Source organism: Lissotriton helveticus, chromosome 2_1 (genome assembly GCF_964261635.1).
Source record: "Lissotriton helveticus chromosome 2_1, aLisHel1.1, whole genome shotgun sequence".
Classification (NCBI taxonomy): domain Eukaryota; kingdom Metazoa; phylum Chordata; class Amphibia; order Caudata; family Salamandridae; genus Lissotriton; species Lissotriton helveticus.
In genome coordinates, this window is record NC_136059.1 from 1,561,215,400 (window position 1) to 1,561,234,873 (window position 19,474).

Sequence of the window (19,474 nt, forward strand, 5' to 3'; positions counted from 1 at the left end):
AAATTAAAGAGCCTGGTGCAGACAGTGGCTGGGTTGGTGGCAAACTTGTAGATTGGGCATGGTTGGTGATGTTAGAGCGTTGGCTTAGAAGTGACTTATGGGATGTGCCTGGCAGTCCTTATCTGTCAACAGACCCTACGTGTCTATGTATGTTCTATTCATTACGGTGACAAGTGTAACAGGGTAATTACATGGGAGGCTCTCGGACAACAGCAACAAGGGAAATCAGCTTGGCTCAGCACGGATCTTTTATTTGTATACCTCCCTCGTGTTATCAGGGGTTTTCAGTGTTTGGTCGGTTTATAAAGGAAAATAAAGTGTCGTCTTTTCCTGCCAAGCCGAGTATGTAAGAGGATAGAAAAAAAATGTGATTTTGCTATTCAGAGAGCGGGAATGACAAATGCGCGGACTGTGTTCGGTGCACGGGGGAAATGTAAAAACATGTCTAGTTGTTGTGAATGCTCACGCAGTGATTTGTTTGTTTGATTCCTCAGGTCGTGATTTGGCAAGCACAACCCTCCCAGGATACCCTCCGCACGTCCCCCCTGCTGGACAGGGCAGCTACCCTGCTCCGACGCTGACAGGAATGGTGCCTGGTGAGTCTTCACGGATGCGAGGCTTTCCGCGGCCCCGCGCGCTCCTCTGCTCATGCATGCAAGAGGCAGAATTACAGATTTAAAATAAAACACACAGACGATGCAAAACCGACAACTGTCTGCCCCCCCCCCCTTGGAGACTAAGTGCGCGTGCTTGCTCCTTTGGAAGGGTAGAACCGTCCTGTCCAACATGGAGGTCACAGGGCTCCGTGCTGTGCATGGGTGAGCGGTTCAGCTTCAGTAGCCGGTCCCCATAGTTTCCTCAATATATGGACCTGCCAGTTTCCTTTTTCTAACTTCTTTTTTTGGGGGGTGGAAGGTGAAGGGTCACACCATGATGCTTTAAATCATGAACCAGGTGATCCCTCTTTTTCAATTTATTTAGCTTGCATCATGCTACATATGTTGCCAGAGGTAATTTTGCAGTGCGAGATTTCTGGAAATAGTTTTTTCCGTTCAACATTGATGGCGGGGGACATAGATACAATAGAGGGAATGCTTGAACATCGTCAGAATGTGGCACATTTGGTAGGTGTTGATTTTCTAAGGAGGTGTGCTTCATGCAAAATGAACGGAGCGGCCTTGACTGACCCATTTTGTGAGCTAAAAGACGGTTTGAAGAAGTTAGTTAACAGTTCTATTTTTGAATGATACTAAGGTGGACCTTTTTCTCAGTGGGTGCTTTATGAAAATGCCCTGGCTTGTAAGGGTTGTTTTCCAGTATATTTGATTCTCTTGAACTTGGCTAGGCTGATCAGCCTACCAGCAGCTGTGGAGCATTGGGTTACTCTGCTTAGACACTCAGAACAAATCTCTCTCCAGACCATATCCAGATCTGTACCAGCTGAGAAAGGAGTAAACAGGCTCCGTGGTTTTGATGTGGTGTTATAACTATTGCAATACAACAGAAAGATGAAGCACATTGTGGACCCTGCAGACAAGGCAAGAAGCACAACAGACAGCTTGAGAGAAAAAAATTGCCTGAGTAAGATGCAATGCAGGTTCCATAAGCAGGATAAAAACACTGCAAACAGGGTGCTATGCATTACAGCCACGGTGAGAAGGATTACAGAGGGTAATACACGCATGTTAAATGCAGCACAACAAGAAAAAGAAACATTACTAAGTGTAAGTAAGGCTTCAGACCATAAAAAGCAGTATAGATGACAATAAGTACTACAGAACAATGTAAAGGCACCACAGGTGGTAAAGAACACTGTGCACAGGGCAGGGCACTTGAGAAACGATGTACCAAACACTGCAGACATTATGCCACATTTCAAATGATATAAAAATGCTTTCAATCAAGGTAGAATTCTATGGGAGTCAAGTTATCTTTTGAAGACTGGAAGCTGTGTGTGTATCACTGATGCATAGCACAGTAGGTAGGTGGAAACATGACTGATTTAAAGGAGAGTGCCTCAAGAGCACTCAGAGAAGTTTGCGACTTATGGGGCACCGTACTTGATTTGGGTCACCAATTGGGATGATCGTCATTTACTAACGATATTTTGGTTGGGATATATATATATATGTCCAATATGTTCATACCCAAAAAGCTGTTTTTTCAAAGTCCTCTCATTTTTGTCTCTGTGACAGAGTGTCTAGTCAGAACAATATGGACTTTGCTATATTTTTCTGCAGGTTTGATTTCACTTGCAGGAGTGAATTGTACCTGCTTTAAGAGACTTTTCTTTCAGGTCCAGTCTTTTATAACTGAGCACTTGATGTAGAGTTTGGCAAAGCGGCACTCCGTCTATTCCATTTGCCTTATTACAAGTGCATTATATCCTACTCATTGGCCAAACTCTAACTCAGGACCAAAGTCTCTTTGATTTATTTTGCTGAAGGGAAATTTCTGATTTCAGCGGTAAAATTGAGAGAAGAGAAAATCTGTTGTATTAGTTAAATTAAGTAGGAATTGCTGAACATGTTTTTAACTGCATTGTTATAATACACTTTAAATGATATTTACTGTTAGCTCCTGACATGCTCGTGCTTTTCTGTCTAGGAATTGAGAGTAAGGTGCCTGTTTTTTATATATATTTTTTAAAAGACTGTAATATGGTATTTATAACCACTTTTAGTGCATTGCTCATGATCTCATACATAATATGACAGTTGCACTTACAAATGTTGTTAATAATCTTACAAAGGAGTTATATATCACATTACTCGTGACACACTGAAAGAGATCACTATATTATAGTTCATAATCATTACTGGACATTAACTGTAGGATTATAAGTGCATTTATGAGGATGTTTAATCATTCGTTGAGGTGCTGTAACTAAAGCTATCAATAACTTCACTTTAACCTTTAGTTTTTTTTCCAGTGAAGTTTATTCTTTTTTCTGTTGTCAAATACCCACCCAGCAGTTCCCTGTAGTTAAACCCCTGCGGGCTGCCTAACCCCACTGCACACAGCCATGGGCAAGGTCTTGGGTACAGCTTTAGGCCAGGCCTTGCACTCAATCCACAGTGGGTGTTCCTCGCACGCCGCATACGTCCAAAGATCATGTGCAACAGGCATTGGCCGTGATCTGCTATAGTGCACAACTTTCTTTTTATATGTATTACAATATTTGCAAGCCCTGTACTTTTCACGGATCCTTTGCTGGGTTTGTAAATCGGCAGTTTTCAGGAAGGTCTGCATTGTTCAGGGAGGGTCTTGGATTTGCTAAGCCAGCCCAGGATTTGAAACTCCCAGGGTAAAAAAAAATTTTTAGTATTATTTTTAAGGTTGGATGTTCCTTTTGGAACCCCAGAACATGGGTGTGGTAGTCAGAGTTGACTCAGTTTGCCTCTATATCCTCTACTTGTTTTTAGTTTTCCCAAAACAGTGATTACTGTACCATGTTGGGAAAAGATTTTTTGTGGAGGCCAGCCAATTAGAGTGCGACAGATTCACAATTCTGTAATGGGCGGTTGGAGAAAAAGCCACCTAGTCAAATAGTGTGACTTTATTTTTTATTTTTTCACTGTTTTCATTTTGAAATAATACACCATTAAGACAGCAACAATCATCTCGTTTGACATAAACTTACAAGGGACATGATGTATACATTACAAGACATTCTTCTTGCACCTTGTGATATGTAAACAAATGTGGGGTTCTACGTTAACAACAATCCCCCTTCTCCCGTCATGGGGATACACCCTGGCCCCAGTGTGTTCACCCTGCAGTGTCCTCAAGTGGGTCGGTAGTTTGAACTGGTTGACAGAGCATCCCCCCTACTATCCTTCCATTTCCCCCAGATCTTTCTCCATTTGTGTGGACACCCCCTGCTCTCATCGACCACCCTTTCTGGTGTCTTTATATATTAATTTATATATTAATTTAATTTTAGAATCCTCCATGAATTCACATATCTGCTGAGTATAATTAGATTAACTGTCTATATAGCTATAAAATGTAACCCCTTCAAGCACAGACCAGAAAACACTTTTTTGTACATTCACTCTAAATTTACTGCAATTCCTTTGGACAGTATTTTTGTATTAAGAAGCAACACATCAATGGGAATTAAAATGGGGAATGCCATGTTTGGAACCCCCTTATATCATGACAGATCTGCATGAAATTTGCCATGAAGAACTGAAAGTGGATGAACTTTTTATTGAATTTGTTTTTGCAGATTTCTCGAATGGAGCCAAAGTTGTAACCAAACCAAAATTGCCTTTCTAATGTTTTTATACAATATATATTCACAGAGGAAACACAGGTAACATTTTGTTATGTTTCAGGAAACACAAACCCCCAAAACACTGAAATTCACCATTTGTGGTATGCAACACATAACACACCGTAACTCACAACCTAACATGTTTTGCTCTTTTTGTTTTTTATTATTTCTCTTTTATTCGAAGAGTTTACATAAAAAGACAAAAATGAGACTTAAATCCATCTTATGGTATAGCAGCAAATTCCTTCAGAGCATTTCTCTATCTGAGCATAATACAGAACATTATAAGACATCAGAGCATGCACATTCCATTTAACATTTTCATGCAACCCAAAACAACAAAATAAATATATAAATAAAAAGCATAAAAAAGTATATAATGAGGTCTGCTAGCTAATTAGAGATACCATCAAATGCAGCACCAGCGGATCAGTAGTTTACTTTATGCTTCCCACAACCTCAAACATTTTCTATGTGAGCCTGACCTCAGCGCATAAAGCCATTCTAGACCCTTTTTTATTAACATTTTGGCACCCCATTGTTTGAATGTGGGTGGTAACTCAGTTTTCCAATTCTGCAAAATGATAGATCTCGCTATGAGATTGATCAAAAAGCGCCTTTTCTTATGATTTTAGCTTCACATTGGTAGAATAACCCATTAATACTAGGAGCAGATTGTTGGGAAATCAATTTTTACCGTAAACCTACAGTACTCTTGTATGGAGGACCAGTATACTGTTAAACTTTGGACACTGCCAAATAATATGGGTCCAATTCCTAGTAGGTTCCATCAGGCACTTAAAATAATTTGTCGATATCTGAGGGTTCATTTTATGCAGTAGGGTGGAGTCCTATAAAGCAACCACTGACGTAGAATTGCATACGGCAAATATTTGCCCCCTTTAACAGTGAGAAATTGTATACATTTATCTTATACCAAGACTCTTTCTATATTATACAATTCTTTGCTTGACTGCCATCTCTGTTGTATTTTCCTAAAGACATCAAGCTCTTTATAGTTTGCCAATTTAGCCTTCCAGTACTTCACAGGTCTACACGTTTGAGTTTCGGTTAAATCCGCCACTAAATCCAGGCTCCCCCTGATGGAAACTGGGTCCAATTGCTTTAAAAAATCTGTGATTTGAATATAGGACAATTGGGGAGATATTTTCGCATCGATAATAGCGTGTTCTATAATCAACCCACTTTTTCCAATTACCAATGCTTAAAAAATCCCCGATAGCTCGATATCCATTAATCTCTCATCTGTGAATCGTTTTTATCTAATAGAGGAAGGAGCCCTATTGAAATGTTTGGTAATTTGATTGAACCATTAATAGCTGGTATAGCATAATATTTTTGCCACTGCTCTTTCCATTTACGCAACCATTGCAAAAATTTGTATCAGACTTTTTGGGGAGATTTTGTTAAGAGTAGAAAATCAATAATCTTATATTCCTCTAAAATTAAATTTACAAAAAATATCTATTTGTCTATCAACATCTGGGGAATTAAAAATTGATAAGAAAAATGTGCAAAGCAGGTAACAAAGTATTCCTTCAGATTTAGTAGCCCCTGACCAACTACTAAAGCTGGCTTATAGAGAATGTTTATCATTAATCTTGGCGCTTTGTTCGCCACGATGAAGGTTAAACCATTCCTTATATTTCTCTAAAAAACATCATTTGTGAAGTGCAAGACAGTGAATAAAAAATTCTAAAGTGGTAAAATGATTATGGTATCAGCGCGACTCTGGCCATTATTGAAATGGGCAGAGTCGTCCATTTAAAAAATAGCATTTTAGTCTTCTTGGTTAAGGGCATGTAATTTAATGCAAAAACATCACCAGTATCTTCCGAAGGGTAAATGCCAAAGTATCTTTTAGGTTTAGAATTTACATGGTGGTGCAGTTCGGTGTATAAAGTGCCTACTGTGCAACTGCATAAAAAGATTTCTATCTTTAATCTGTTTATCTTGTAACCCTCCATCAATTGAAGTAAATAAAAAACATCAAGTACCCTTTCGGATTTTCTAGGCCAAGTTTAAAAAACAATGCAATGTCGTCCACATATAGTTTGATTTTAGACATCCCTCAGGGCAAGTATTATTAAGAACGTGAAAGAGACAGCAGTCAAAGAGTTCACCCCCATAAATGCTAAGACTTCTCCCCGATAAAGGCTAGGTCTAATGAGGGCGTGTATCAAGAGGGAGAGAGAGGACCAGAAAGCTAGTCCTTATCCCCCGAATTATATGTCAATAAATCAAAAATGGACTAGCTAAATAATCAAAAGAAAATACATTATTTTAATTTATCAAGGACTCAAGTATGCTTTGTCAATGGTTTGAGGCACCTGGTAGGTGTGCTCATAAAGCCCTCACCCACCAACCTAGTTGGTGGCATGCTTCATCATCGGGCCCACCCAGTGACACCTAGCGTGTCCTGGGTGTGCTTCGACGCCTGAAGACAGCGGAGCAGGTATGTCGCTGTGTGTGCGGTGAAGACTGTTATGGATTGTGAATTTAAAACGGCTTGGCGGGGATCCCAGTGCCCAGGGGCAAGTACACTTTATTAGCTGGGTCACCGTCAGCGGTTAAAAATAAGGCTTATCGGATGGTGGAGGCGAGTTACGACCTCTCACATCCTGGGGTGTGTCAACATGTTTCAGCCAGTGCCTTATTACTATGCTGGCTTTCTTCAGGACGGGTAAAAAAGTGTGTGCAATTAAAATTAGTGGGTGTATATCCAGACTATGTGTATACACGCCCTAAAGTGTTTTTCTATGTGTGAGTGGGGAATTCCCAACTCGAGAAAACACCTGTACATTAAACATATAGGACAGAGACAAAACATACAGGGGAGAAGGTTAGAGTCACTTGGCTGTATATATATGAATACAGTTGGTTGCCGGCTCTATAGCGGTGTAAGTGATGGCTATGAGCGGCTAAGGTGTAATGGCACTGGTGGTACCATTAGGGTGGGGTTCGCACTGGATTACGGTAGTGGGGTGGCTAAAACACGAATTGTACAGATTGGTGCACAGTGGTACAGGAGAAAAAACATAAGAACTCAATCTTACGCTGGTTTGTCAAAAGTGCTACTTCATGGTTTAGAGAAGTGGCATGGGTTGACCCTGTTGAGTAAAAACATAGGTTTTGCCACAATTTTTGGGAGAGAGAGAGAGACCTGTAGGGGAGAAAAACGCTTACCAGAGATGAAGAACTGTCTTGGTACTCACTGAGTTCTTGGTCAGAGCCTGCCGTGGACCTGTACTGCCTCCTTCGCTGCACCGGTAGCGAGTGGCCATGGGAGTTGGCTTTTTATACTCCAGGTTGATTGTTTGATTACTGCCACCTGTGTTTCTCGAAAAAGGGTGAAAAGACTCGAGGTTCCGAGTTAGAGCGCTCGCAAGCACTAGTCATGGTCGGGGTGGCGGTCTGCGCATGCGCGTCGAGGTGTATTGTTATCGCGCATGCGCATTATGGAGTTCGTTCTGCGCATGTGCAGGAGTGAGAGGGCCGGTACTACTCGCTCGCGCATGCGCAGTTAAGGCGGTGCGAGCGAGGACCAGTATGTGTTATAACCAAATGACGTGGGGCAATAGGAGGATGCTAATAACAAATGTACGCCTCATTACAACTAGGCAATGGTTTTTAAGGTGCATATTTTCATGGCGACCGGGCAATGGTCTGAGAGTGGTTGGCACTGCTGATCAGGTGGGGGGGGTCGGGTTTGGGGTTTTTTTTATATTCTTTTAAAAGTCCTGATCATGTATGGGACAACGAGTTCCACGGGATGGCATCGTTGAGCCCGTTGGTAGCTGTTGACAAGCGGTATACCCATCTTTGTTCTTTGCCCAGGAGTCTTTTGTCATTATCAATGGCACTTTCCGGGATCTGCTCGATTATTGTCCAGTTGAAGTCATTCGGAGTGTGACCTTGGGTAATGAAATGGTTAGTAAGCTTGCTGACATTTTTCTTGCATCGGATCGTGCTTCGGTGCTCAGTGATCCTAGTCTTGACCTTTCGGGTGGTCATCCCCACATAACGGAGGCCACACGTGCAGGTCAGGAGGTACACCACGTTGCGTGAGTTGCAGTTGGTGTGACTTTGTTGTGTCCACGTTTTGTTTGGTTCCAGATGGAGCGTCTTGGTATGTGTGGTCAGGTGACACACACTGCAGTCGTTGCAGGGGTAGTGGCCAACCACTTTTGGAAGGCCCCAGGCATTCAAGATGGTATTGGCTGGTTGCTTGTATGGTAGTCTGGGTCTGGTGCTCACCAGCTGGTCCTTGAGGTTTTTGTTCCTCTTGTAAGCGAATCTGGGTGGTTCCCAGTCCCTCTGTCCAGAGTTGATAATTCTCCAATGTTTTTTTATGATTTTGGTCACTTCATTGGAGGCCGTGTTATATGTGGTGACGCAAGTGATGGGTTGATCTTGGTCAGTTTTCACGTGATCCTCCAGCAGGGCATCCCGGTTTTGGTTTCTCGCCCTTTTCTGGGTTTTGTGAATGATGGTTTTGGGGTATCCGCGGTTCTCGAGTTTGATAGCTAATTCGGCAGATTGTGCTTTGTAGTCATGTACATTGGTGCAGTTTCTGCGGATGCGGAGAAACTGTCCGAATGGTAGGTTTTCTCTCAGGGGCCGGGGGTGAAAGCTGTTGTAGTGCAATAAAGAGTTCCTGGCCGTGGGTTTGTAGTAAGTCGTTGTGGTTATGGTTCCATCTTTTGCCCTGATGTCTAGGTCCAGGAAGGGCAATGCTTCGTTGCTGGCGGTGCTGGTGAACTTCAGGTATTGGTCCCTGGTGTTAAGCCAAGTCATGAAGTTGTCCAGGTCTCTCTGAGTGCCTTGCCAAATGACCAGGATATCGTCAATGTACCTGTGCCATTTCAGGATATGGTGACTGAAGGGGTTACTGGTTGTGGCAACGTGGGAGCACTCGAAGTGGTGTACATAAAGTCCTGCTACACTGGGAGCAAAGACACTGCCCATGGATGTGCCATTCGTTTGCAGGTAGAAGTCGCCTTCATATTCGAAGAAGTTTTGCTTGAGGGCCAGGGTGGCACATGCTAGTATGAAGTCCCTGGGGGTGTGGTAGGGCCAAGGGGATGCCATTAGGACATCATGGAGGACCTTCAGGGTGGCATCCTGAGGCAGGCTAGTATATAGGCTCTCCACGTCTAGTCCCACTAGGAGTTGGGTGTCGGGGTTGAAGTCCATCTTGTCAATGACCTGTAACAGGTGTTTGGTGTCTTTTATATATGTTGGGGTTCGTTGCACCAGGGGGTTGAGGAAGAAGTCGCAATAGCGTGACAGCGGTTCCAGGAGGGAATTGATGCCTGACACGATTGGTCTGCCCGGAGGTGGTAGTTGACCCTTATGTACCTTGGGTACTGTATAAAAGTAGGGTGTCTTCGTGTGTTCGGGGCATAGGTATTCGGCTTCCTGTTTCGAAATATGTTCCGCGTTTGCTGCCCTGTTGACTAGGTTGTGAATACTCGTCCGTAGTTCATTGGATGGGTCCTGTTCCAGCCTGCGATAATTCCTCTTATCGCTGAGGAGTCTCCTGCATTCCAAGTCATAATCCGTTTTGTCTTGCAGGACAATGCCTCCCCCCTTGTCTGCAGGTTTGATTACAAGGGTAGCAATGTTTTGTAGGCGTTGTATAGTTTGTCGGTCAGCCCATGACAAGTTGTTAAAGTGCTTGGAGGGGCTTAGGTGCTCAATATCATGATACACCGCTTGTTCGAATGCCGCAATCTCTGGGGGGATAGTGGACGGGGGAGGTACAAAGGTGGACTTGGGCCGTAGGCCGGTGATGTTTGGGTTTTCCTGAGGTTGTTCATTCTCTGTCTGAGATTTTTCAAAGAAAGACTTCAATTTAAGTTTTCGGAAAAATTGAGCCAATTCAACGTGTAGCTGGAATTTGTCCAATCTTGTTGTTGGCACAAAGGACAGGCCCTTCTCTAGGACTGCCTCTTCTTCCTGTGATAACGCAGTGCTGGACAAATTGAATACCAGGGAGGGTTGGCGGGTGTGACTTAGGTTTTGCTCGTTCCTGGGGTTGCTTCCTTCGCCTTCTGGCGTGTGTTCGCGCTCACGGGGTTCTCTGTGTGCGCCCAGTGAACCTGTGGTTGCTGTTGGAATGATCTTCGTCGTCCCCGAGCTCTTCGGCCCTGTCCTAAAAAAGGAATATGTGGACCTTGGTTCCCAGGGAACAGTGGCATGGGTCCTGGTGGGTACATGGGCGGGAAGCCGTAGTAGGGGTTCGGCATTTGCCCAAGGTTTGGTGGAAAGCCATAGAAATTGCTTTGTTGTCCTCCCGGCCAGTTGTTTGGCCATTGTTGTCCTCTTCGCCCTCTGCCTCGTCCTCCCCTCTTTTGTGAGCCGTTGCTGGAGTGACTCGAGTCGGAGCTGTCGTCCCCTGAGGTGTTTGACAATTTGGAATTGTTGGTTTGTGGTACGTAATCCTCTTCCGAATAAGGGTAAACCTTGGCATAGTTAAATCTTTTCAAGTCTTTATCAAATTTTTTGATCTTAGCTTGGGTTAGGTATTCCTTGTATTCGTTAATGTCTTTGTTTTGATCTTCCAATTTTTTCTTGAATGCTGTGATTGTGGCTTTGAAATGACTTTCTGTTGTCTGGATTTCTATCATGATGGCATCTGATAGTCTTTTGGCGGTCTTGATGATCAGGATCATCCAGTCCCTGGTGCAGTGCCAGGCTATCTGTGCCCAGTCCTTCCTGAAAGTTGGATCATCAAGGAAGATTCTGGGTGCGTTAGTGACTAGAAGGCCCCTCGGGGCGGTGTTTGTTCTGAGGTACTGGGCCAGGATGGTTCCATGTAGGATAGTCCTTATTCTGTTGCGTTTTCTCTCTGTGAGGGTCTCCCAATCAGTGGTCTGTGCGATGGTATTGGCGATATTAAAATCTGCTTGAAGGGACGGGTCGGATAGTATGTCCGTGACGTCACTCTCCGTGAAGGTTAGTCCATGGTTTTCGGCCATGGCTGAGAATATGCTCTCACAGCTGCGCGCTGCCAATATATGCGTGTATCAAGAGGGAGAGAGAGGACCAGAAAGCTAGTCCTTATCCCCCGAATTATATGTCAATAAATCAAAAATGGACTAGCTAAATAATCAAAAGAAAATAAATTATTTTAATTTATCAAGGACTCAAGTATGCTTTGTCAATGGTTTGAGGCACCTGGTAGGTGTGCTCATAAAGCCCTCACCCACCAACCTAGTTGGTGGCATGCTTCATCATCGGGCCCACCCAGTGACACCTAGCGTGTCCCGGGTGTGCTTCGACGCCTGAAGACAGCGGAGCAGGTATGTCGCTGTGTGTGCGGTGAAGACTGTTATGGATTGTGAATTTAAAACGGCTTGGCGGGGATCCCAGTGCCCAGGGGCAAGTACACTTTATTAGCTGGGTCACCGTCAGCGGTTAAAAATAAGGCTTATCGGATGGTGGAGGCGAGTTACGACCTCTCACATCCTGGGGTGTGTCAACATGTTTCAGCCAGTGCCTTATTACTATGCTGGCTTTCTTCAGGACGGGTAAAAAAGTGTGTGCAATTAAAATTAGTGGGTGTATATCCAGACTATGTGTATACACGCCCTAAAGTGTTTTTCTATGTGTGAGTGGGGAATTCCCAACTCGAGAAAACACCTGTACATTAAACATATAGGACAGAGACAAAACATACAGGGGAGAAGGTTAGAGTCACTTGGCTGTATATATATGAATACAGTTGGTTGCCGGCTCTATAGCGGTGTAAGTGATGGCTATGAGCGGCTAAGGTGTAATGGCACTGGTGGTACCATTAGGGTGGGGTTCGCACTGGATTACGGTAGTGGGGTGGCTAAAACACGAATTGTACAGATTGGTGCACAGTGGTACAGGAGAAAAAACATAAGAACTCAATCTTACGCTGGTTTGTCAAAAGTGCTACTTCATGGTTTAGAGAAGTGGCATGGGTTGACCCTGTTGAGTAAAAACATAGGTTTTGCCACAATTTTTGGGAGAGAGAGAGAGACCTGTAGGGGAGAAAAACGCTTACCAGAGATGAAGAACTGTCTTGGTACTCACTGAGTTCTTGGTCAGAGCCTGCCGTGGACCTGTACTGCCTCCTTCGCTGCACCGGTAGCGAGTGGCCATGGGAGTTGGCTTTTTATACTCCAGGTTGATTGTTTGATTACTGCCACCTGTGTTTCTCGAAAAAGGGTGAAAAGACTCGAGGTTCCGAGTTAGAGCGCTCGCAAGCACTAGTCATGGTCGGGGTGGCGGTCTGCGCATGCGCGTCGAGGTGTATTGTTATCGCGCATGCGCATTATGGAGTTCGTTCTGCGCATGTGCAGGAGTGAGAGGGCCGGTACTACTCGCTCGCGCATGCGCAGTTAAGGCGGTGCGAGCGAGGACCAGTATGTGTTATAACCAAATGACGTGGGGCAATAGGAGGATGCTAATAACAAATGTACGCCTCATTACAACTAGGCAATGGTTTTTAAGGTGCATATTTTCATGGCGACCGGGCAATGGTCTGAGAGTGGTTGGCACTGCTGATCAGGTGGGGGGGGTCGGGTTTGGGGTTTTTTTTATATTCTTTTAAAAGTCCTGATCATGTATGGGACAACGAGTTCCACGGGATGGCATCGTTGAGCCCGTTGGTAGCTGTTGACAAGCGGTATACCCATCTTTGTTCTTTGCCCAGGAGTCTTTTGTCATTATCAATGGCACTTTCCGGGATCTGCTCGATTATTGTCCAGTTGAAGTCATTCGGAGTGTGACCTTGGGTAATGAAATGGTTAGTAAGCTTGCTGACATTTTTCTTGCATCGGATCGTGCTTCGGTGCTCAGTGATCCTAGTCTTGACCTTTCGGGTGGTCATCCCCACATAACGGAGGCCACACGTGCAGGTCAGGAGGTACACCACGTTGCGTGAGTTGCAGTTGGTGTGACTTTGTTGTGTCCACGTTTTGTTTGGTTCCAGATGGAGCGTCTTGGTATGTGTCTCACACTCACACATAGAAAAACACTTTAGGGCGTGTATACACATAGTCTGGATATACACCCACTAATTTTAATTGCACACACTTTTTTACCCGTCCTGAAGAAAGCCAGCATAGTAATAAGGCACTGGCTGAAACATGTTGACACACCCCAGGATGTGAGAGGTCGTAACTCGCCTCCACCATCCGATAAGCCTTATTTTTAACCGCTGACGGTGACCCAGCTAATAAAGTGTACTTGCCCCTGGGCACTGGGATCCCCGCCAAGCCGTTTTAAATTCACAATCCATAACAGTCTTCACCGCACACACAGCGACATACCTGCTCCGCTGTCTTCAGGCGTCGAAGCACACCCGGGACACGCTAGGTGTCACTGGGTGGGCCCGATGATGAAGCATGCCACCAACTAGGTTGGTGGGTGAGGGCTTTATGAGCACACCTACCAGGTGCCTCAAACCATTGACAAAGCATACTTGAGTCCTTGATAAATTAAAATAATTTATTTTCTTTTGATTATTTAGCTAGTCCATTTTTGATTTATTGACATAGGTCTAATGAGGCCCAGGCGCAAGTTAACTCAGCTGAGATGGATAGCAATCCAAAGATGGGGAATATTTTCCTCAATACTAGGAAAGAAGCTTCCACTATGACAGCGCAAGTACACACACATAGCCCAGAGAATATCTAAAATACAAGTGCTTTGGAAGCTATAACTGAAAGTGAATTCCAACGGGCCTTGCTACTAATCCTTCTGGAGATATTGGAGGAGATGAAAGAAATCAAGAAGACACAGCAAAAATCAGCAAAGCTAATGACCAACCGCTTATTCAGTATAGAGGGGATGATATCTCAAGCGGTGGAGAGAATGGATTAAATGAAACAATTCATATCAACCTGTGAGGACAGACTTGAGCAGAACCCAGGGGTAGTGGATAAAATAAAAAAAATTACTGACACTCCTTCGGAGCAAGCAAACAGATCTAGAAAACCACTCCCGAAGGCCCAGTTTAAGAATCATAGGAATACCCGAGCACAAGGAGGATGCAACAGGGGCCATTAAATATGTGAGCAAAATGATTGGTTATTCTGTTTGACCAGACTGTACACACTGTGTGTTGGACATTGTGTGTGCTCACTGTGTGACTTCTTATGTTACAGCGAACACAATGTTTCCCCGTACATTCCTAGTGACCTTCGCTGACTTTTGTGTTAAAGAAAGGATTCTGAGTAAAGCAATTTGCCAGAAAATGTTTGAAGTTGAAAAGGAATTTTCAATCAAAGTCTTCTCAGAAATTAAATATACTCAGCTCGCATACGAAGGACCTTAAAACGTTGATTCCTCTTTTCCAATGAGCAGGTGCACAGGCTACCATCATTCAGTGCTTAATTTGAGCTGTTGTTTTCCAGTGCTCGCCACCAGTACTTAATTGTCAACACCAGCACTTGTGACAGTCTGCCAACAGGTTGTGCTGTCTGGCTAATTTAGAAATGACCACAATAACAGGTAATTATTAATTCAATATACATAAAAAATGACTATTACCTGTCACCCAAGCCATTCCTTTAGCTTTGGAGACCTGAAATAGTCTGAATGTTCACACTTGTAGGAGTGTGTTGGTGTTATCATTGGCAGCATGACAGGGGCAATGTGAGGTGCAAGTTGCAGCGGCCTCTTGTCAAGAGCCCTGTCAGCCAGCGAGGGTCAAAGTTATTTACAAGGGCCGATTTAAAGTATTTGCAACTTTGGAAGAAACTAAGGGATTTCTAAAACAACTATCACAAGGCTAAGGCATCAAAGTGCAATATGTCCACTTTTTCTAAATAAGCAGTGAGAAGGGGGTGCCTGGGCCGGGTAGGGTGGCAGAGTACAACATCATTGTGCCCAACGGTGGAAGAAGTGGGGGTCTCTGGGAGCGCAGCAGGTGGTGTTCTCAGCAGTAGGGGAGAGGAGCGTCAGGGTAGGGGAGGACAAGGGTAATTGCAGAAGTAAAAACAAAGTTTACTTTGAGCAGTGTAGAAACGTTTTTCAAATTATGTTTTTCTCTTTGGTATGGTCAGAGCTTAGGAATATATGACATTACAACGCAAACAATCCCAACGCATGCTTTTACAACACGGTTTTTACATCACAACTCCCAATACATCGCATGATTTTACGAAGCATTCCATTACAATGCATTTTTTTAAACTACTATTACAATGCATACCATTACAATGCAGACCTTTACAACGCATAATATTTTTAGGGCAACAGCAGGGTAAGTGTTGGATAGTGTAGGGGTAAAAATTACTCTTCCCACTCCAGTGAGTGCAACAGTAGGGTAAGTGTTGGATAGTGTAGGGGTAAAAATTACTATTCCCACTCCAGAGAGTGCAACAGTAGGGAAATTGTTGGATAGTGTAGGGGTAAACAATACTATTCCCATCTACCCCAAAACCCATACCCACCCTAAAATATCTCTTACTTACTTTATAATTCGTTGTAATGGCATATGCTGTAATGGTTTGCCTTGTAATGGCATGCGTTGTAGTGACATGCATTGTAATGGCATGTGTTGTAATGGCATCCGATGAAAAGGCAGTTGCTTTTTAACTGCTGCATTGTAAAAGCAGTGCGATGTAATGACTGCATTGTAATGGATGTTTCTCGAGCTTAGATGCACAATTTTATGCACACTGGCCCTTTTGTATTCTAGCACTTTAGCACGCAACACTTTTGACTTTCTGAGGAAATGCACTTCACAAACAATCCTACATATCTTGGGCACTTGTAGCACTTTAGGCATTTTTGCTAAATGTTGCAGACAAGATTCGGGGGACACAGTATGCCTGGGATGTGTAGCCTAGGCTTAGGTTTAGGCACAGTAGCCATTAACTACATAACTGCGCTCGGGGGGACAAGGAGAAGCATGATATCAACAGGTGCTGAATCAAAGAGCTTGCCAACATGGTGTAGAAAATCACCATTAAACTTCTGTCTGGGCATGCTCTTGTGTGAGGCACCCTGCCCCTTATCGAGAAGAAAATCCGGGTGTTTCTTGGCAGAATTCAGTGCTAATAGGCGCATTCGATGCTGGGGCCTGTGGGTAGCTGTGGGTTACAAAACATGCACTTAGACACTTTTGCCGCTTTGGTACGCAACACTTTAGGCCTTCAAGGGAGTATACATTATACTTAGGGCTCCCGGTTTTATGGTATTTTTTTTTTGCCATTTCCGTCTGTATTGATCCATATTTATTTTTTGCTAATTTTATCTGTATTTATCCATATTTATTTTGGGGCTTGTGGAAAAATTAAGCTGTTATTAGTAGATTTCCACATTTATTTAACCGATAAATATGCACTCATGATTGAATGTCTGCCAGGTTTCAGTGTTGTGAAAGAAGATAGATCAGTGCACTTATATGAAAATTTGCACATTTCTGTATTACCTTGGGCATATCTACTGCTCTTAAAGCCTCTTCACTAAAATTCCTTTCTTTTTAAACCCCTTATCTATCAATCCACACATCTATTGGCCTGGCACTCATGACAGACAGTATTTAGAATTACTCCAAAAGCAACCCAAATTTCCATTTTTATCCACATTTAAAAATACAGACAAGAAAAGCAATGTTTTCTGTCTGTGTTTATCTGTGAAAAGCAGTAAAAACGGAAAACAGGATGCCTTAATTATATTGCACTATAGATGTTTCTTGCACTTTGATGTCATGTTTTGCTTTTTGTAGCCAGTCTTTATTTCCTGCACCATTAGCAAAGTTGTAACCTTAGCTTGGTGGGTGGATTGCATTATGGTGCGTGTTGTGCATTGCATACCATTTAGCAATCCAATTTCAGGGCTTTTGGACGTGTGCAGTGGTAGGTGGCTGAAATGCTTATACTTCAGTTAGGGACCTGCATTCAACCAACATGGGCAACCAAAATGGGTGGACAAGCCCTGCTTCACATGACCTTTGGCCTAGTGCACTGTACATTGCATGCAGGCCTGGCCTGAAGCCGGGCCAGCAGCCACCAACCTATGCATCCAAGCAGGTTCTTCACTCGCCCAGTGTTTTGATAATTTTACCTTTTTCAGTTTGAATTGTAATTTTCATGAAAATTTCAAATCCTGAAATCCACAATTTCAAATCCTGAAATCCACAATTTTTCGGATAATTGCAATTTTGGGAAAACTGTGCATGTTTCAGTCTACAAAAATGCAGTCGCGAGATTGCAATTCAAGTTAAATTTGGTATTTGTTATTTCTCCACGTTCACCTCCAATGTGTATGTCTGTGTGTTCCCCAACACTACAGTGCGGTCAGGCGCCTAACAGTGTCTCCCCACGCCTGTTCTACCCGAGAGCTGAAATCACGAGTTTGACCAAGTTTGTGATTCTCAAGATTTGACTTTTTTTACCTTTTCATCAGACAATCACGTCTTGAAAATTCTAAATGGGATTGACAGATAATGCAATTTAATAAAATTATGATTTTAATTGACAGATATGTCAATGCTTTTAAGCCCACCCAGCACCTGTTTAGATGCTAATGTCTCAGAAACAACTGAACAGATCTAAGTCACACAACAAACAGCATGCCTTCAGAGTAAAATTCTACATTCATGCCAAGTTTGGCATAAACCTGTTTAGCGGTTTATGCTGTATCAGAAGATAACATGGAAAAATACATATTTTCTAACCTCCTTAACTTTTTTCCTGTGGCTGTAACTGCACGAACTTCAGCATGCCAGACATTACCTGCACACACTGAGGGCCACATCTGATCTGTCCATGGCGACCAAAGTTATAGGAAAGCTAACAAATGGTTTTTCAATGGAAAGTGTGGCTAAGCCATACCTACTCAGTGGCAACTGCCATTAGGTAATATATATATATATATATATATATATATATATATATATATATATATATAATTATGCTGTTAGGAGTGACATAAATGTATCCCAATAACACAGGTTATTTAGAGCAAGTGCACTAATAAACACACATGTATTACTACAGTGGAAAGGTGAAATTCAAGTTTATAACCATAGTACAGAAAAAGTGGCATTAGAAAAACAATTTTATTGCCTCACAGGTTGCATGTAACAATTACTTTGTATGGCATCAGCTCTTCTAATAGGCAAGAGATGTCTAAATTGTAATTTTACACTGCTGCACAAACTTAGCCCCTTTCATTCTGTTGTTGGTTAAATACATCTATTTAAAGAAATACACATGAAAAATACCATGGCATAATCATTTATGCAGATGTACTGAGTACAACATGCTATTCCTTTCCATTGTTGCGAGAGGGGCATTTTGACTCACTTGAGTCTTTGCCTCTCGTGAGTCATGGCTCCCCTCCACACTCAGCAGTAGTAATGTTAGCCATTTTACACTCTGTGCCTCCGCATATATACTATATACGTAGGTGTGTATATATATACACAAACACACAAACTCATGCACACACACAAGTTAAAGTAATGTTATAGTTAGCTTTGGTTAGAATACCTTAGCACTTTGATGTAACCTTAACCCTTGATTTTACAGATCCAATTATAAATGTTGTAAATAATCTTGCAGAGGAGATTACATATCATATGAACCTTAACTCTATGAAAAACAATGGCTAGGAATGTAGTGTTATTAATTGGTTGCAATATGTATTGTTATTTATTTACTTTGTTCTTTTAGGTACAATTACTTATTGGTTTGAATATTGTACAGTCTTACGCACTGTATTTGTTATGCAAACTACGATTTGCATGGCTGTTGTACTGGTTATAGATTGCAATCCCAACCATAACTTCCAATTAAAAAAAAGTTTTAATTTGCAACTATAACTACATTATAAAAGTGTTTTTAAATGAATATCTAAAGCTGTTTAAACATATGTTAAGGTGCTACAGTCAAAGCTAACCATAACTTTAAACTTTGTTTTTTTAAAATAGATTATTGGGATGTTTTTGATTCTACACTATATAAAACAGTTCCCTGCACCCAACTAGGCATGGGCAATAAAATCTCTTGTGCATATATGAAGGCTGCACTCCCCTACCCACAGCCTTTCCCCTTAGTGTGCGGACCACTGGAAGCTGCACTAGGGACCACTAACCCTGCATCAAAATCAGTGTTTCTTTTATACTTTAACATTGAGGATTCTCTATGAGTCAAACCTTAGGTTGGATTTTGGGGGATG

At 42.7% G+C, this 19,474-nt stretch overlaps 1 protein-coding gene across 5 annotated transcripts in view; it reads left to right on the top strand.

Annotated features, from left to right (window-relative positions):
• PAX5 (paired box 5) overlaps nucleotides 1-19,474 on the top strand; it is a 562,382-nt gene that overhangs the window by 449,707 nt on the left and 93,201 nt on the right. For all 5 annotated transcript variants that reach the window (XM_078676527.1, XM_078676528.1, XM_078676529.1 and 2 more), the window contains one exon: nucleotides 495-596. In XM_078676527.1, the coding sequence (XP_078532653.1) occupies nucleotides 495-596 (102 nt within the window). The remainder of the gene's footprint in view (nucleotides 1-494; nucleotides 597-19,474) is intronic.